Source organism: Salvelinus fontinalis, chromosome 25, assembly GCF_029448725.1.
Source record: "Salvelinus fontinalis isolate EN_2023a chromosome 25, ASM2944872v1, whole genome shotgun sequence".
Classification (NCBI taxonomy): Eukaryota; Metazoa; Chordata; class Actinopteri; order Salmoniformes; family Salmonidae; genus Salvelinus; species Salvelinus fontinalis.
Window position 1 is genome coordinate 32,226,535 of NC_074689.1, and position 16,291 is coordinate 32,242,825.

The following is a 16,291-nucleotide window of genomic DNA, read 5'->3' on the forward strand; positions in this document are numbered from 1 at the left end:
TAATTTTCCTGAATTATAAATTGTAGGCTATTGTGGATTTATGGACAGCTGCAATAGCCTATCTCAAGGTCTTATACCAAACACAAAGACCCAGAGATGAAGGTTTGCCACATAACAGAGAGATTGGGAGATGTCCTTAAAACAGGGAAATTAACCCAGGGTGCATGTACAACACACACAGGCGGTGTCAGAGGAAGGCCCTAAAAATTGTCAAAGACTCCAACCGACCTAGTCAAAGATTGTTCTCTCTGCTACCGCACGGCAAGTGGTACCGGAGCGCCAAGTCTAGGTCCAAAAGGTTTCTTAACAGCTTCTACCCCCAAGCCATAAGACTCCTGAACATCTAATCAAATGGCTACCCAGACTATTTGCATTGTCCCCCTTCCCTCTTTTACATTGCTGCTACTCTCTAATTGTTATCTATGCATAGTCACTTTAACTCTACATACATGTACATATTACCTCAATTACCTCAATTAACCTGTGCCCCTGCACATTGACTCTGTACTTATACCCCTTGTATATAGCCTGGCTACTGTTATTTTACTGCTTCTCTTTAACTATTTGTTAATTTTTTGTTTTACTTATCTATTTTTTACTTAACACTTATTTTTCTTAAAACTACATTGTTGGTTAAGGGCTTGTAAGTAAGCATTCACTGTAAGGTCTGCACCTGTTGTATTCGGTGAATGTGACAATTACAATTTGATTTGATTAGGGACCCCCGTTGTAAAAGAATAACGTTCCGTCTGGCAACATTGGTCTTCTCGCGATATGTTCTCAGTGGGTGGGAAAGCCAGAAATATGGCAGCCGTCGTGCTGAGGTCCTGCCGCAAAGGACTTTCTCACATTTTGAAGAATGGAGGAGTCAACACTATCTTACCAAAGACTTTGGGAGGTGAGTATGATACTGCAGTTCAAAATGTAACGATTTCACTGGAAAATGTATAGGCTACGAAATTATGCCGCGTTCAAAACAACTGGGAACTCGGAAAAATACGAGGTCAAATCATTACATCAGTGATGTTCAGCTTGGAACGTCGGAGCTCTAGAAAGAGGCCCGAGTTACCGAGTTGGAATTCAAAGTTGGATGACCGTTCAAAATATTTTTCCCAGTTGGAGGTCGTTGTTTTCGAGGTCCCAGTTGTTTGTACGCTCGGAAGTCAGATGTTTCCAGTTGTTTTGAACGCGGCATTAAACGGTACAGGTGGGGGGATTGGCAGAGACAGGACCCATCATCTGAATGTATTGGTTAGCTCGTGCGCATATAAACTGCGCAGCATCTGCGCGTATTCTAAGATCTCGCACAGTGGTGGTGGGAATAATCTTCCGAGCGGCGCTATACCGGACTGTTCATATGTTGTTGAGATTTGGTAAGGCGCACGCACAACAGAAAAACGGATTATTCAACATGAGCGTGTTTGCAGGGCACAGTTTTCCAGTTTTAAAACGCAGGGTAGCCTAGTTTTTAGACCATACAATTAATGCCAATGCTGGTAAATTAAGTATAGCTTTTATCAAACCATTTAGTTTTAATGTTCTAGGTGGTAATGGTATTCTAATGTTCTCTTTCTTGTATTGAGGAAAGTTACAAAAGCTTCTACCTGCATTGCATCATAGGCTACTCCATATCTGTCTCTGTTCAGTCGGGTTGACTCACTGGTTATGATGTCAACAAAGCCTTGCCCTACAGCACTGGCCCAGTTCTATTTTCAAAATATTCCATAAGAATGCCATAGCTGATCATTCCTTGCCTTGACTTCATGTTGATTTTATCTTTCAAGACTATTGCATGAATCACCCATATAAAACCTACATTTTTACAAGACACCCCCCATTCTCATCTTTTGCATTAAATAACTGTTTATAAATGTCGTAGTCAATCGACGTGTGTGTGTCCTACAGGGGTGAGACAGAAGTCCTATGTGCAGTATGTGACAAGGCCAGAGCTCCCCAAGCTGGCCTACCGCAGGGTAAAGGGGAAGAGTCCAGGTGTGGTCTTCCTGCCTGGGTATGGATCCAACATGAACGGCCTGAAAGCTGAGGCCCTGGAGGAGTTCTGCAGGTCACTAGGACATTCATACCTAAGGTACTGTACATTACATGGTCTCCTTAAGGCCATACAAATGAGGTTCATTACCTGAATAGACTCCCTAGCCTATATGTTAGGTATGTTATGCAAATAGACCACCCTCTAATATATGTTACTCAAATAGATTCTGTACTCTGTTTGAATTATATGCTAGCATAGTACAGATTTTTTCAGATGTTTAATTTTATTTCTAACTGTGGTCCTCATGTTGTGTTTGTGTTTACCCAGGTTTGACTACACTGGCCATGGCTTATCAGAGGGGGTGTTCACTGACGGGACTATTGGCACCTGGAAGAAAGACGTTCTCTTTGTGTTGGATGAACTAGCAGAGGGTCCACAGGTGAACTAACTCTCCACTGGTGGATCTAGAATCATATCTAAACTGGCCTTTAGATGACTCTCATATCTATATGCATGTATTTATGTATTTATTGTGATTCCAATTGGTATTTGATTGGATTTTTGGGACATTTTTCATATATGTGTTTAAGAGCTAAAATAATAGTTTGACTTTATAACCCAGGTATAGACCGTCCCGTTATAACCCAGGTATAGACCGTCCCGTTATAACCCAGTTATAGACCTTCCCGTTATAACCCAGGTATAGACTGTCCCGTTATAACCCAGTTATAGACCGTCCCGTTATAACCCAGGTATAGACTGTCCCGTTATAACCCAGGTATGGACCGTCCCGTTATAACCCTTTTATAGACCGTCCCGTTCTAACCCAGTTATAGACCGTCCTGTTATAACCCAGGTATAGATTGTCCCGTTATAACCCAGGTATAGATCGTCCCGTTATAACCCAGGTATGGACCGTCCCGTTATAACCCAGTTATAGACCGTCCCGTTATAACCCAGGTATAGACCGTCCCGTTATAACCCAGGTATGGACCGTCCCGTTATAACCCTTTTATAGACCGTCCCGTTCTAACCCAGTTATAGACCGTCCTGTTATAACCCAGGTATAGATTGTCCCGTTATAACCCAGGTATAGATCGTCCCGTTATAACCCAGGTATGGACCGTCCCGTTATAACCCTTTTATAGACCGTCCCGTTATAACCCTTTTATAGACCGTCCCGTTATAACCCAGTTATAGACCGTCTCGTTATAACCCAGGTATAGACCGTCCCGTTATAACCCAGGTATGGACCGTCCCGTTATAACCCAGGTATGGACCGTCCCGTTATAACCCTTTTATAGACCGTCCCGTTATAACCCAGGTATAGACCGTCCCGTTATAACCCAGGTATGGACCGTCCCGTATAACCCTTTTATAGACCGTCCCGTTATAACCCAGGTATAGACCGTCCCGTTATAACCCAGGTATGGACCGTCCCGTTATAACCCTTTTATAGACCGTCCAGTTATAACCCAGGTATAGACCGTCCCGTTATAACCCTTTTATAGACCGTCCCGTTATAACCCAGGTATGGACCGTCCCGTTATAACCCTTTTATAGACCGTCCCGTTATAACCCAGTTATAGACCGTCCTGTTATAACCCAGGTATAGAACGTTCCTTTCAATGACATTGATATTTAAAAATATGCTTTGTCAGTTTTACCCTCCATAATAGTTATTACATTTGTGGTGTAATATTTCAATTAGAATCTGTAAAAAAAAGTGGGGGAGAGAGGCAGGGAGCGATTCTCTCTGAATGGTCCAAGAATAGCACATAATTGATGCCTCCACGTTGTGCTATTTTTTGGGGGAAAGTTTTCAAAACCTATGAAGGTGTCCAGTGAAAGCAGAAATGCAATTTGTTGACAACACAGTACATTATCCCGAATACTAATCAATAAAAACATCTGTAAAATTGACTGCTCCGTTTAGCTTGTTTACAGCAGGTTATTTAGTAGGGAACTGTCGGAGGCACTCTCGTATTGTTACACCATCAATTCAGATAATAAAGGCGCCAACATGGCAGCCATTCTAAAACCTGGCCGAACTCTATGTGCATTTGGAAAGTTTTTTTTTCCTCCACATTTTGTTACGTTACAGCCTTATTCTAAAATACATTAAATTGATGAGGGAAAAAAACAATCTACACAGAACACCCCATAATGACAAAGCAAAAACAGGTTTTTGGAAATTTTAGCAAATGTATTAAAAATGATACCACACTTACATAAGTATTCAGACCCTTTACTCAGTACTTTGTTGAAGCACCTTTGGCAGTGATTACAGCCTCAAGTCTTTTTGGGTATGACGCTACAAGCCTGGCACACTTGTATTTGGAGAGTTTCTCCCATTCTTCTCTGCAGATCCTCTCAAGCTCTGTCAGGTTGGATGGGGAGTGTCGCTGAGATGTTCGATCGAGTTCAAGTCCAGACTCAGGCTGGCTACTCGAGGGCATTCACAGACTTGTCCCGAAGCCACTCCTGCGTGGTCTTGGCTGTGTGCTTAGGGTCATTGTCCAGTTGGAAGGTAAATTTTCGCCTCCAGTCTGAGGTCCTGAGCGCTCTGGAGCAGGTTTTCATCAAAGATCTCTCAGTAATTTGCACCGTTCATCTATCCCTTGTTTCTGACAAGTCTCCCAGTCCCTGCTGCTGAAAAACATCCCCACAGCATGATGCTGCCACCACCATGCTTCACCATAGGGATGGTGCCAGGTTTCCTCCAGAGTTCAATCTTGGTTTCATCAGACCAGAGAATCTTGTTTCTCATGGTCTGAGAGTCCTTTAGGTGCCTTCTGGCAAACTCCATGTGGGCTGTCATGTGTCTTTTACTGAGTTGCTTCCGTCTGGCCACTCTACCCTAAGGCCTGATATGGAGTTCTGCAGAGATGGTTGTCCTTCTGGAAGGTTCTCCCATCTCCACAGAGGAACTCTAGAGCTCTGTCAGAGTGACCATTGGGTTTTCAAGGCCCTTCTCCCCCGGTTGCTCAGTTTGGCTCGGCGGCCAGCTCTAGGAAGAGTCTTGGTGGTTCCAAACGTATTCAATTTAAGAATGATGGAGGCCACTGTGTTCTTGTGGACCTTCATTGCTGCAGACATTTTTTGGTACCCTTCCCCAGATCTGTGCCTCGACACAATCCTCTCTCAGATCTCTACAGACAATTGCTTTCAACTCATGACTTGTTTTATTTCTCTGACATACACTGTCAACTGTGGGAGCTTCTATAGACCGGTGTGTGCTTTTCCAAATCATGTCCAATCAGTTGAATTTACCACAGGTGGACTCCAATCAAGTTGTAGAAACATCTCAAGGATGATCAATGGAAACAGGATGCACCTGAGCTCAATTTTGAATCTCATAGCAAAGGGTCTGAATACTTATGTAAATAATGTATTTCTCCTATTTTAATCCATTTGCAAAAATGTCTAAAAACCTTTTTTTACTTTTTCATTATGTGGTATTGTGTGTAGATTAATGAGAACTTCATTTGATTAGATCTATTTTAGAATAAGGCTGTAATGTAATGTGGAAACGGTCAGGGCGTCTGAATATTTCTGAAAGCACTGTATACACTGTATTTGACTCTGCTGTGGTGTTTTTAGTGACACATGTTTCCACAAGGGGGCACTGTGTCACACAAATGTAATAGCATCTCACCGCCATGTGAAGTTCACACCATTCAATCATTATGATAGTATCATAGCCTCCATGCCAGGATTCAATGCTGTCCTAGTCATTAATCAAACACACAGCTAGGGAATGACACCATTAGCAGGGCCAGAGTCACCAATGGCTGATATTAGTCCCAATGTGCCTGTGATGATTTACAGTCAAGGTTAGGACTATATGTTGTGGTTACAATTAATGGTTAGAATCACATTTGTGTTTACAAACTGCTGTTCTTCTGTCCATAGTAGCGATTGCTAGATACTGTCACACATGGTGCTTCTTTGCAGAGTCAGTTCAAATGGAAGAGAGGAGACAAGCGAAGCAATCCATATCAAACTATTGGTATTTCTATGTACCATTGCTCCCTATCTTAGGTCTAGGCATCTTTAATGTAATCATGTCTTTCCCCATGGTCTCTGTTTAGATCATGGTGGGGTCCAGTATGGGCGGCTGGCTCATGCTGTTGGCAGCTATCGCCAGGCCGGAGAAGACTGCAGCTCTGGTGGGGATCTCCACGGCAGCAGACCATGTCGTCACAGCCTTCAAGTCAATGTCTCTAGAGGTGAGAGAGGACATCATGAAATAACCTCTGGATTACTATGAATGACATTAACTAATGTTTTTTTATTTTTTATTCCCTTTTCTCCCCAATTTTCGTGGTATCCAATCGCTAGTAATTACTATCTTGTCTCATCGCTACAACTCCCGTACGGGCTCGGGAGAGACGAAGGTCGAAAGCCATGCGTCCTCCGAAGCACAACCCAACCAAGCCGCACTGCTTCTTTAACACAGCGCGCCTCCAACCCGGAAGCCAGCCGCACCAATGTGTCGGAGGAAACACCATGCACCTGGCCCCCTTGGTTAGCGCGCACTGCGCCCGGCCCGCCACAGGAGTCGCTGGAGCGCGATGAGACAAGGATATCCCTACCGGCCAAACCCTCCCTAACCCGGACGACGCTAGCCCAATTGTGCGTCGCCCCACGGACCTCCCGGTCGCGGCCGGCTGCGACAGAGCCTGGGCGCGAACCCAGAGACTCTGGTGGCGCAGCTAGCACTGCGATGCAGTGCCCTAGACCACTGCGCCACCCGGGAGGCCCGACATTAACTAATGTTAATTCCATTTCTATTCAGGCAATTCAGCGGTGTCGTTAATTGAAATTCAATCATCTGTGTGAATGTCAATTCATTTTTAGATTTAAAATATATTTGATCCCATTTCACCACAGGTGCGTAAGGAGATTGAAGAGAAGGGCGTGCTGACGATGCCCAGCAAGCACAGAGAGGAGGGCGCCTACACGTTCACCATGGACTTCCTGAAGGAGGCAGAGAACCACTGTGTCCTCCAGAGCCCCATCCCCATCACCTGCCCTGTGAGGCTCATCCACGGCCTGAAGGACGACGACGCACCCTGGCACATCTCCATGCAGGTGGCCCAGCGCGTCCTCAGCCCCGACGTGGACGTCATCCTCCGTCGCCACGGTCAGCACCGTATGGCCGAGAAGGACGACATCAAGCTCATGGTCTACACCATAGACGACCTCATAGACAAGCTGACCATGCTCGTTTGAGTCGGTGGAAGGGTTAGGGAAGGGAAGCGGGGGGTGAGTTGGAATCCCCCCCCCCCCCATTGGAGCTGCTCCTACCTTCCAGCCATATAAGATCCCTTTATCCCAGCTCTCCCACTCTCCCCTTACCCTTCCTCCCAGTCTGCCCCTGGTCAGTTTATCCCAATTATGCCGTTACAAAGAGAAGGAGAGAAACGAGGATCACCGAAAGTACAAACTGATGGAACGAGGAGCTTGTCTGTCATAAACCTCAGCCAGGTCCCTGATGTGTGCCTTGGGGAGGGAGTGTGACTTTTACTAGTTCCAGTTTACTCTGTTCAGTGTTGTTTTGGTCAAGCCTTCTATGGGCCATGCTGCCACTGCTGATGCTGCTGCTGTTTGTTTGACAGAACCCAATAGTTTTCCTGTGCCTTTTTACCACGTCTCACCCTGTTGGGCCAATAAAGGCTCTGCACACCAGAGTGGAGTGCAGGTCTTGTCTGTTACTATGCATGCGGATATATGAGGTGTTATTGAGTTAATACAATCCACACGAACGACAAGCTCCATCAAACTGCCTCCTATGCAGAAGCACTGTGACATAGTCTTTTCATTAGGACTGAGCATCACACTATCTCAAAATAGCAAAAGAAAAACGTTCAAGTTAAGAGGAAACTTCAAATAAAGGTTAATACTATGAGCACCACATCCCAGAGGACCCATAGAATGTTCAACTAACCACCAAAGATTGCCTTGTTTCATTTATTTTCATAATATACATCCCATTGGTTTGGTGTAATGAAACGCCTGGCCATGTTGGAGCCAATGGGCTGTTGATTGGCATGTTGTTGGTCATTGGACTGTGTTCAATGGGGCAGAAAGCCAGTCCTGCTGCAGCAGAAGCAGTAACTCTCTCTGCTCCCCTAACTGCTGCTCTGACCTTTCACACTTAGGCAGGCAGAATATATGCAATCAGTCACCTCCGCATCACAACACCAACCGGGTGACATCACTCAAACATGCATGCATCAGGGAGTAAAAAAATCCTGCCTGGGTTATGTTTAATATAGATCACTGAGTAACTGACTAATATGTAGAGACAAGGGCTAGAAATGCATACACACAGATACAGTGATGGTGAGAATACTACTGAAGTTATTTTAGCCTAACAGTCAAAGGGTACAGTAGTATTTCAATGATATGTTCAACAGCTTTTCTGATATTTAGACATTCTAGAAAAGGATGAATCTCTATTTCCTGTATTTCAATGTTGTCTGGAGACTTTTTCAAGTCTGTGATGCATGTTGTCATATCAGTACTGTAGAGCACACCGCACCCAGCCTCTCTTTCCAGATCTATCTGGTGTCCACTTCTGTAACTGTAACCCAATTAAAGCAGAGCAATGGCTCTCATTATTGAAACTGAGAGGCAACAGCCACTAACAGGCTGTGCAGTGCCTTCCAAATCTGCAGAAACATTTAAGATAGATGTAAAGGTGAAAATATTTAGTTTCTCTTGTTCTGTAAATATTGATTCTGTGCTCCATCAGGTGTATTGCTGTAGCAGCAACTAGTGAGGATCCTAATAAAATACTACATATGAGAGTAGTAAGGCCAAATACATCAACAATGAGAAGTGAACACTTTATGTCATGTACCCTTTGGAAATCACCCATCCTTAGCTGGGCTGGGGGAGGGGGACCAGCCCTGCCTTAGCTGGGGCCGGGGACCCGCCTTAGCTGGCTGGGGCCGAGGGACTCGCCTTGCCTTGCTGTCCACATCCTCTCGTTTCTGCTGTCCTGTCTCATTCTGTATGAGACATCTCGAGGGAGCCTCCTCGTGGCGCCCGCACATATAAAACCAGTGGTTTGCAACTCCCGGACACTGAGTCCAGCCTCGCCCCACGCACGCGTCACCGCTTAATGGATGCTTCAGCCGTTCAGCATCCTCTGCCCCGACCAGCTCAGCGGAATTAACGGCGCGACAGCTACCGAACAAAATATCTCTCCTCTTCTTTATAGTAAGTGTGCCCAGAGCTTTTATTCCTCAAAATCATTATTTATTCAGAGCATGAAACGTTCGTTTCAAAATATATATTTGTGGATTAATAATTAAACGTCACTGCTAGTTTATTCAATTTCAAAGGGGCTATTACGAAAATTTGCATGACTAAAATATATAATCTGCCTTCCTAATTTCTAAATCAGTTTTATTGTGAAAAAAGTTGGCTACATACTCAATGCAATGCGATTGCTTTTCGATTTTATGCTCAGCGCGCACACAGTCTAGGCTACCATAGGCTACCTCATTAGAATGTGCGTGTCCCTGTGCAGGACGGGTGCCATGGACCACACCCATTCCGGCAAGAGCTCTGGTTCTCTGTGGATGCGCCTGGTGCCTGTCCTGTAAGGGACACAGATGCCATTGGGGAGAAAGCAGAGTGTGAGGAAAGGACGTGAAATTAGGAAAACAACAGGTGATGTAGTTTATGATAGAAAAACGACGACAGGTAGACTAATGGTTAAAAGCGTTGGGCCAATAACCGAAAAGTTCGAATCCCGAGCCGATTAGGTGAAAAGCCTTTCATTGAGCAAGGCACTAAACCTAATTTATCCTGTAAGTCGGTCTGGATAAGAGTGTCTTTTAAATGACTCAATTTTTTTTTTAAATTAAAGCAATTAAGAAATGCTGGCTCAGAATGAAAAAGTGACTACTAAGAAGCCTATGCATTATTTATGGCTCTGATGTCAATAACTGGACTTTAATACAAACATTATATTGCTTGACAATGTTCAGTTTTCTACATGATGTATTGTTTTTGTATAGCAGGTGCAGGCTGCCAGTGCTGAAACTGTTCCAGGGTGTTGGTCAGCAGAGCTGCAGACTACTTGTCCGTCCGTCTGTTTGTCTGTTTGTCTGGGTGAGCAGGACAGGAGGAGCAATGGCTAACAGGGGACCCAGTTACGGGCTGAGCAAGGAGGTGCAGGAGAAGATAGAGCTGAAGTATAATCTAGACTTGGAGGCCCGGCTGGTGGACTGGATCGTAGCTCAGTGTGGGGGGAATCTGGAGAGACCACAGCCAGGCAGACAGAACTTCCAGACATGGCTGATGGATGGAACAGTGAGTCTGCATGACAATGAACAAGCTCAATAAGATTGACTGGACTGCAGTCATTGATAGAGGACGATCGCTTATACAAGCTAACAATGAGAGCAATTTATGCTTACCTCTGCTTTGTTTCTTTGTTTCTCTCTCCCTCTTTTCATTGATGAATCTCTTCCTTTCTCCCTCTCTACTTATCTTCTTTATCCATGTATCTGTATTCCTCTTACTCCACCGTTCTCTCCTCCTCCCTGTAGATTCTGTGTAGGCTCATCAATAGCCTGTACCCGCGTGGTAAGGAGCCCATCAAGAAGATTCTGGAGACCCAGATGGCCTTTAAGCAGATGGAGAAGATCTCCCAGTTCCTGCAGGCTGCAGAGGTCTACGGAGTCATCACCACAGACATCTTCCAGACCGTGGACCTGTGGGAAGGTGGGCTGCACATTCACTGACACATATCATGTCTCCATACATCCATGTGACATTGACATGCGTGTCCAATAACGGGGACTCTCACAGTCTTGTCTCTGCTGAGCTCTTTCTGCCTGTACAGTACCTTCAATACTCACATTACATTTACAAGAACCTGTATAGTCTGGGACCAGTCTGTTTCTGCTAACATTCCACTCATTGTACTCCGTGTCATATGACACAGAGTGGCAGGAAGTGGAATGATAGTTAAACAGACTGGTACCCAGGCTATTTATAGTTCACTATATAGGTGATACTCCATGGAGACATTTAAAATACTTTTTGACATATGACTCAAAGGGTAGCTGTGTTTAAAGTTGGTTTTATTTGGAACCTATTTGCCTGTTCTTTGCTGTCTGGGTGTGGTCCAGTGTTTGTGAGGACTGTTGCTATGGTTACAGGGAAGGACATGGCCGCAGTGCAGAGAACCCTGATGGCCCTGGGTAGTGTCGCCCTCACCAAGGACGACGGACATTACCGTGGCGACCGCGACTGGTTCCACAGGTAATGGAATGGCCACGACCCCTTACTTGGAAAACTCTGTGGCAGTGGTATCTTAATGTTGTGTGAGTGTTCTATGTCTCAACTGTCCTGTCTGTCGTGGTCTGTGTAGGAAAGCCCAGGGTTACCGGCGGGAGTTCTCTGAGGACCAGCTTCGTCAAGGCCAGAGTCTGATTGGTCTGCAGATGGGAAGCAACCGCGGGGCCTCTCAGTCCGGCATGACAGGCTACGGATCGCACCGCCAGATCATGTAGAGACACCAGCCAGCCGCTCAGCCAGCTGCCAGCCGCTCCCTCAGCATGGCTGTGTACTCCAGAAGAAAGCTCCATCACACCCCTGGAACCTTATGATATGACCCAACCACTTTTCCCCCTTCCCCAGAAGCACTAGCAAATCACACGCACACATACTCTTTTACTGTTCATCCTCAACCCAAACAGAGTGCTCCTTATACCCCAACCACAATTCTATAGACCTCAGTGCTTTCTGCTTCCCCCACCCCCGCTCTCCATCCATATGGTCCCACTCTCTCCATCCATATGGTCCCACTCTCTCCATCCATATGGTCCCACTCTCGCCATCCAAATGGTCCCACTCTCTCCATCCATATAGTCCTGCTAGCCATTCCCTTCAGTGGATGAAGTCTTCGTAATTCAGTCGGTACAGAGAACCCAAGATTGAAGTCATCCCTCTACAAAACAAGCAAATAGTATTTTACACTTCTAACAAATATTACAGCATGACAACGTTATAGCATGTTACACATTTTAATTAACTTTGTTTGTATGTACAGTAGATGTGTCTGAGTCATTGTATAGTCATTTGGGAGGGTTTGCTATACCTCATGAAAAGTTTAATGTGTAACCGAATGGAACTCAGTGAACGATGATGCCTCGGATGTCTTGTGTCAATATGTGAAGACTTTGCAGTAACTTCTGTAACCAAATGACCATCACATTGTGCCTGGTTAATATAGTAAAGAGACCATAAACTATGCCTTGTATAAGAGATGTCACCCACCCTAATGCAGAGGAATTCATAGACCTAAATTCAGTTCTGTTTTTGTACTAACATTCTGTGCTGTGCATTTATTACTTATGAATAATTGATGTAATGTACTTGTATGTGCCCACTGTCCATGTGTGTTTCAGCCAATCCCATGATTGTTAAAGACCCACAGTATGAAAGTGACACTAGGATCATTTTGTTCCAGTCCTGATATTGCTTGAATGTATTTTTTTCCCCTTCAATGTAATTTGTCATGTTTACATAAACAAATATGTTTATATCTGAATCATTGTGTGTAGAAAACATAATAAATAGGTGAAAACTGATTCTGGAATCGTATTATTTTTCTGATCTGTGAAATATACTAAAGTCATTGCTCTTGAACATTTAGATCTTTGGTTTTCTAATATATATCCCAATGGATTTCCAGCATCAGGAAAGTATACCAGACTTCTAAGGAATGCTATCTGTGAAGATAAGAGAATGTTGTTTAAAACAATCACTCTTCCTAGGCATTCCGATGGGGGTAGGGACGGATGTAAAGGTTCTAGAACACTAGCTGGAAAGGTCAGAGTTTATGGCAATGGTCTAATTTATGGGGGCAAAATTGTTAACAACATTGTTCTATTGATGTTTCAGATATAGAAGATAAACACACGAGGTAACATCTCCCCATCCGGAGTGTCCCTACTATTGTGTTCTGTTGCTAATGATTTCAGGCGCTAGCTAAGGGACGTTTTATCCTACTTTGACATTAAAAATGAAATTCATTAGGACAAATTAGGCATCCGATATTAATCTTGCTCTTTATCCCTGATACTCCCTGCACATTTTCGTTTGATGACCTCATTCAAGAGGAGCTAGACAGCCACTCAAATGACTGTGCAGATGTAATAACCACAGGTCAGCATTGAAATCCTGCATGTATTGCTACAGGGAAGCAATACGGAACACCACCATTTTGTTGCCTTGCTAACATCCCTATGGTGATAGATACTGTACTCCCAGCACAGTCCAAGCTAGTCATTACAAATCCAGAGAATGGGGAACGTTCTAGAAGGGGACAGGTGATATGGAACGGTGAGGGCTGGACAGACAGAATAAGTAACCTAAAATAGCCGTTATCCTTGTCGAACCAATGAGGCGGCTGGCTTGGCGATTTCACTAGCTTTTCAGTCCTTGGTAAAGTTTGTGTGGCCTTCTTTGGTGTCTTGGCTCTCCAAACATTCAGCTGTCTCCACCGCTCAGTTCATATGCATGTGTGTGTCTGTGCATGTATATTTGTGTGAGTGTGTGGGTGTGTATTGGACATAATGCATTGCGCTGCATTAACCCACTCTTTTGACTTGTACATCTAGTGCTGAGAATACTCAATTGGAAGTCTTTGACGCATTGGCCCTTGAGGGCCCATGATGGGGGTTAGACTCAGAGTCGCTCTCTTGCTCCTCCTGCTGGCTGTGAGGTGCATAGCACATGAAGAATTCAAGAAGAACTGATGTGTTTGTGGATACCCAGGAATACCAGGAGACCCAGGCCACAACGGAATGCCAGGCCGAGATGGACGAGACGGGTTCAGAGGTGACAAGGGAGACCGAGGTAAGACAATGGCACATCCTCCTCTGTTAGATAAGTCTCAATTGAAATCAGCCTTTCTGGTCCCATGCTGATACATTTTTGAAAGTTCTTGGTCATTTTATTCATTAAAGGGGAAATCAGCATCACTGCACCAACAGGACAGAGTGGCCCCAAAGAAGACAAGGGGAGCTGGGTGAGACTGTATTTGATTTTATAACAGTTATCACCACTGGCTTTCTCTAACAAGCAGTATTAACATAATTATATTATCCTTGTATCTGCAGGTACGGCTGGCCTGGCAGGAATAAAGGGAAAATGGGGTGAGAATGGAGAGAAGGGGCCACCGGGGAAGATGGGGCCCCAAGGAGTCTCAGGGCACATGGGCCTCAAGGAGATCAGGTTACCAGGACCCCAGGGCCAAAAAGGGATTTAGGGCCTCTGGGACCTGAAGGCCAGAAGGGGGAGATCGGGTTCCAGGGGGCGGAGGCATCCAAGGGCCCTTGGTACCCCCAGGACGACCAGGTTCGAAGGGAGACCTCGGCCCCCCAGGGTTCAAAGGCAACATTGGTTACGACGGAGAGCAAGGGAATCAGGTGGCGAGACAGGGGACAAGGGGGAGAAGGGGGTACATCCCTCATCCCAAAAAGTGCGTTCTCAGTCGGTTTAACCGAATACACCAAACTCCCACCGGCGAACACGCCGATCAGGTTCGACAAGGTGATCTACAACAGGCAGAACCATTACTACGCACAGACCGGACGGTTCACCTGCGCTCTGGCTGGGGCCTACTAATTCACCTACCACATCACTGTGTTCTCCCATAATGTAAAAGTAGCATTAGTGAGAAACGGGTTGAAGGATAACTACACGAGCAGTGAGTAGTTATCCACACCATGGATAACTACACGAGCAGTGAGGACCAGGCAGCAGGTGGGGCTGTCCTGCCTGCACCTGGAGAAGGGGGACAAAGTGTGGCTGCAGGTGGCTGGAGGAGAGCTCTTTAACGGGCTGTTTGCTGATGAAGATGATGATACAACCTTCTCTGGGTTCCTGCTCTTCGGTGCAGATTAGGCCCACATGACTCAGTGAATTTGCTCATGGAATGTTACGTGGACAATTATTACCACCTGTTATAGATTAATGTAATAGCCTACAGTAATAAAACATGTTTTAATCAAATATGAATATAAATTACGTTTTCGTAATATTTTGATGCTACAGCTGATATAGCCTATTATAAGATCATATCTCCTCTGATAACTAACCAATCTATGACAGGTTTCATGTGACAAGTGTATCTTGTTTGATTTCAATACCATAATATACAATGTAAAATCCCATTGACTGTCTTTAATTTACTACTCCTGTGTACAATGTAATATGCTGGCTACAATATTCAGAAATCAATGTGTGCCAATAGGCTGTATCAGCTGGTGTAATGTCATGACTTCCTGGGTGCGGGAATGATTCGAATACTGGATGAGTTTCGCAATACCACAAACTGGAAGATCCTGTACTTTTTAAAAAGGCATTCCAAATGTTGGTGGCAGAAATGACGTCCAAAGACGCTAGCACTTATATATATAATACACGGCTGTTTTTTCTTAATGGAGCGCAACCTGCTATGGGCGTGCTTTACTGCAGTGTTCACGTTCCGTTTAACTTGGCTCTCGGCGGTGAGGGCCTCTTGCGGTCAGACCACAAAATAATCAGTGCAAAAGGTCCTTTGAGTAAATGTGGAACGCAAACTCCGCCCCCAAGCAATCACTGCAACAAGTGCACTGATGCCCCCCAGTAACGACAGCTCGAGCTCCAAAGAATCGACCAGCCTCTCACACTTGAGTACCAACGGATTTCTGAGTTTGTTTGAACCACTTTTATCATTTATCCACTTGCATAGCCAACGGCGGATGCTTACTTGCCTGAAACCTTTCACAAATTGAGCTTTCTGTTTTGTGAATATTTTAGAACTTCCTAGTTAGCTAACTAATGTTAGCCTACTGTTTCATGTTGCAAGGAGCGAAGTTAGCCATTTGTCTCGAGATCTTGCAAGCCAGTTTAACCAGCAGCAGTAGCCTGCTACTTCCGACATGTTTTCGTGTGTAATCATCGATTGCAGGACCCAGCAGACCTTTGGACTTAAGTAGCTAGCTTGCTAACTAACCATTTTAGTAAAGCGTTGACCGAGGATGGCTAACTAATCAACAAAAACAGCTGCTACTCTGTTGATGAGAAATATCGGTGGCACAGAACAACTCGACTATGAGAAGGGTAAGCAAATGTGACCAACTTGCAGTTCAATGCAATATCAATTGTTCTATTGTAAAAAAATATATATATATAAAAATGGCTTACATCAAACTGGTTAACTATTTTTATTTTTAGGATTTAAATGTGTCATTCAGTCAATATTGATCAAATTCGTTT

The 16,291-nt window shown here is 44.7% G+C and overlaps 4 protein-coding genes across 8 annotated transcripts in view; all 4 read left to right on the top strand.

Annotated features, from left to right (window-relative positions):
• Positions 1-759: 759 nt before the first annotated feature.
• On the top strand, positions 760-7,718 carry abhd10b (abhydrolase domain containing 10, depalmitoylase b). The gene is made up of 5 exons (XM_055881913.1): positions 760-898; positions 1,906-2,089; positions 2,321-2,432; positions 6,088-6,225; positions 6,890-7,718. Exons 1-5 carry the CDS (start codon positions 775-777, stop codon positions 7,229-7,231), a joined length of 900 nt encoding a protein of 299 aa, XP_055737888.1. The 5' UTR covers positions 760-774; the 3' UTR covers positions 7,232-7,718.
• Positions 7,719-7,815: 97 nt separating this feature from the next.
• tagln3b (transgelin 3b) lies at positions 7,816-12,615 on the top strand. 2 transcript variants are annotated; one of them, XM_055881914.1, is made up of 5 exons: positions 7,816-9,226; positions 10,033-10,327; positions 10,567-10,741; positions 11,182-11,284; positions 11,394-12,615. In XM_055881914.1, exons 2-5 carry the CDS (start codon positions 10,148-10,150, stop codon positions 11,533-11,535), a joined length of 600 nt encoding a protein of 199 aa, XP_055737889.1. In that variant the 5' UTR covers positions 7,816-9,226; positions 10,033-10,147; the 3' UTR covers positions 11,536-12,615. The 2 variants fall into 2 exon arrangements, with proteins under 2 accessions (XP_055737889.1, XP_055737890.1); XM_055881915.1 differs by lacking the exon at positions 7,816-9,226 and adding an exon at positions 9,689-9,822.
• A 1,083-nt stretch (positions 12,616-13,698) lies between these two features.
• Positions 13,699-14,935, top strand: c1qtnf9 (C1q and TNF related 9). Its single transcript, XM_055881912.1, is given in 9 exon segments — positions 13,699-13,885; positions 13,996-14,050; positions 14,141-14,271; positions 14,274-14,342; positions 14,345-14,457; positions 14,460-14,487; positions 14,490-14,722; positions 14,725-14,805; positions 14,807-14,935. Coding segments are annotated over 9 exon segments (1,026 nt in total).
• A 680-nt stretch (positions 14,936-15,615) lies between these two features.
• The window catches only part of spata13 (spermatogenesis associated 13), a 48,514-nt gene continuing 47,838 nt past the window's right edge, over positions 15,616-16,291 (top strand). For all 4 annotated transcript variants that reach the window (XM_055881916.1, XM_055881917.1, XM_055881918.1 and 1 more), the window contains exon 1: positions 15,616-16,135. In XM_055881916.1, coding sequence (XP_055737891.1) covers positions 16,127-16,135 — 9 coding nt within the window. In that variant the 5' untranslated portion in view covers positions 15,616-16,126. The remainder of the gene's footprint in view (positions 16,136-16,291) is intronic.

Coding starts and splice junctions, on each gene's coding strand:
- abhd10b (XM_055881913.1), top strand. CDS start 775: ATGTTCTCAGTGGGTGGGAAAGCCAGAAATATGGCAGCCGTCGTGCTG. Junction 899..1,905: donor CTTACCAAAGACTTTGGGAG/GTGAGTATGATA, acceptor TGTGTCCTACAG/GGGTGAGACAGAAGTCCTAT. Junction 2,433..6,087: donor AACTAGCAGAGGGTCCACAG/GTGAACTAACTC, acceptor GTCTCTGTTTAG/ATCATGGTGGGGTCCAGTAT.
- tagln3b (XM_055881914.1), top strand. CDS start 10,148: ATGGCTAACAGGGGACCCAGTTACGGGCTGAGCAAGGAGGTGCAGGAG. Junction 10,328..10,566: donor CATGGCTGATGGATGGAACA/GTGAGTCTGCAT, acceptor TCCTCCCTGTAG/ATTCTGTGTAGGCTCATCAA. Junction 11,285..11,393: donor GACCGCGACTGGTTCCACAG/GTAATGGAATGG, acceptor TGGTCTGTGTAG/GAAAGCCCAGGGTTACCGGC.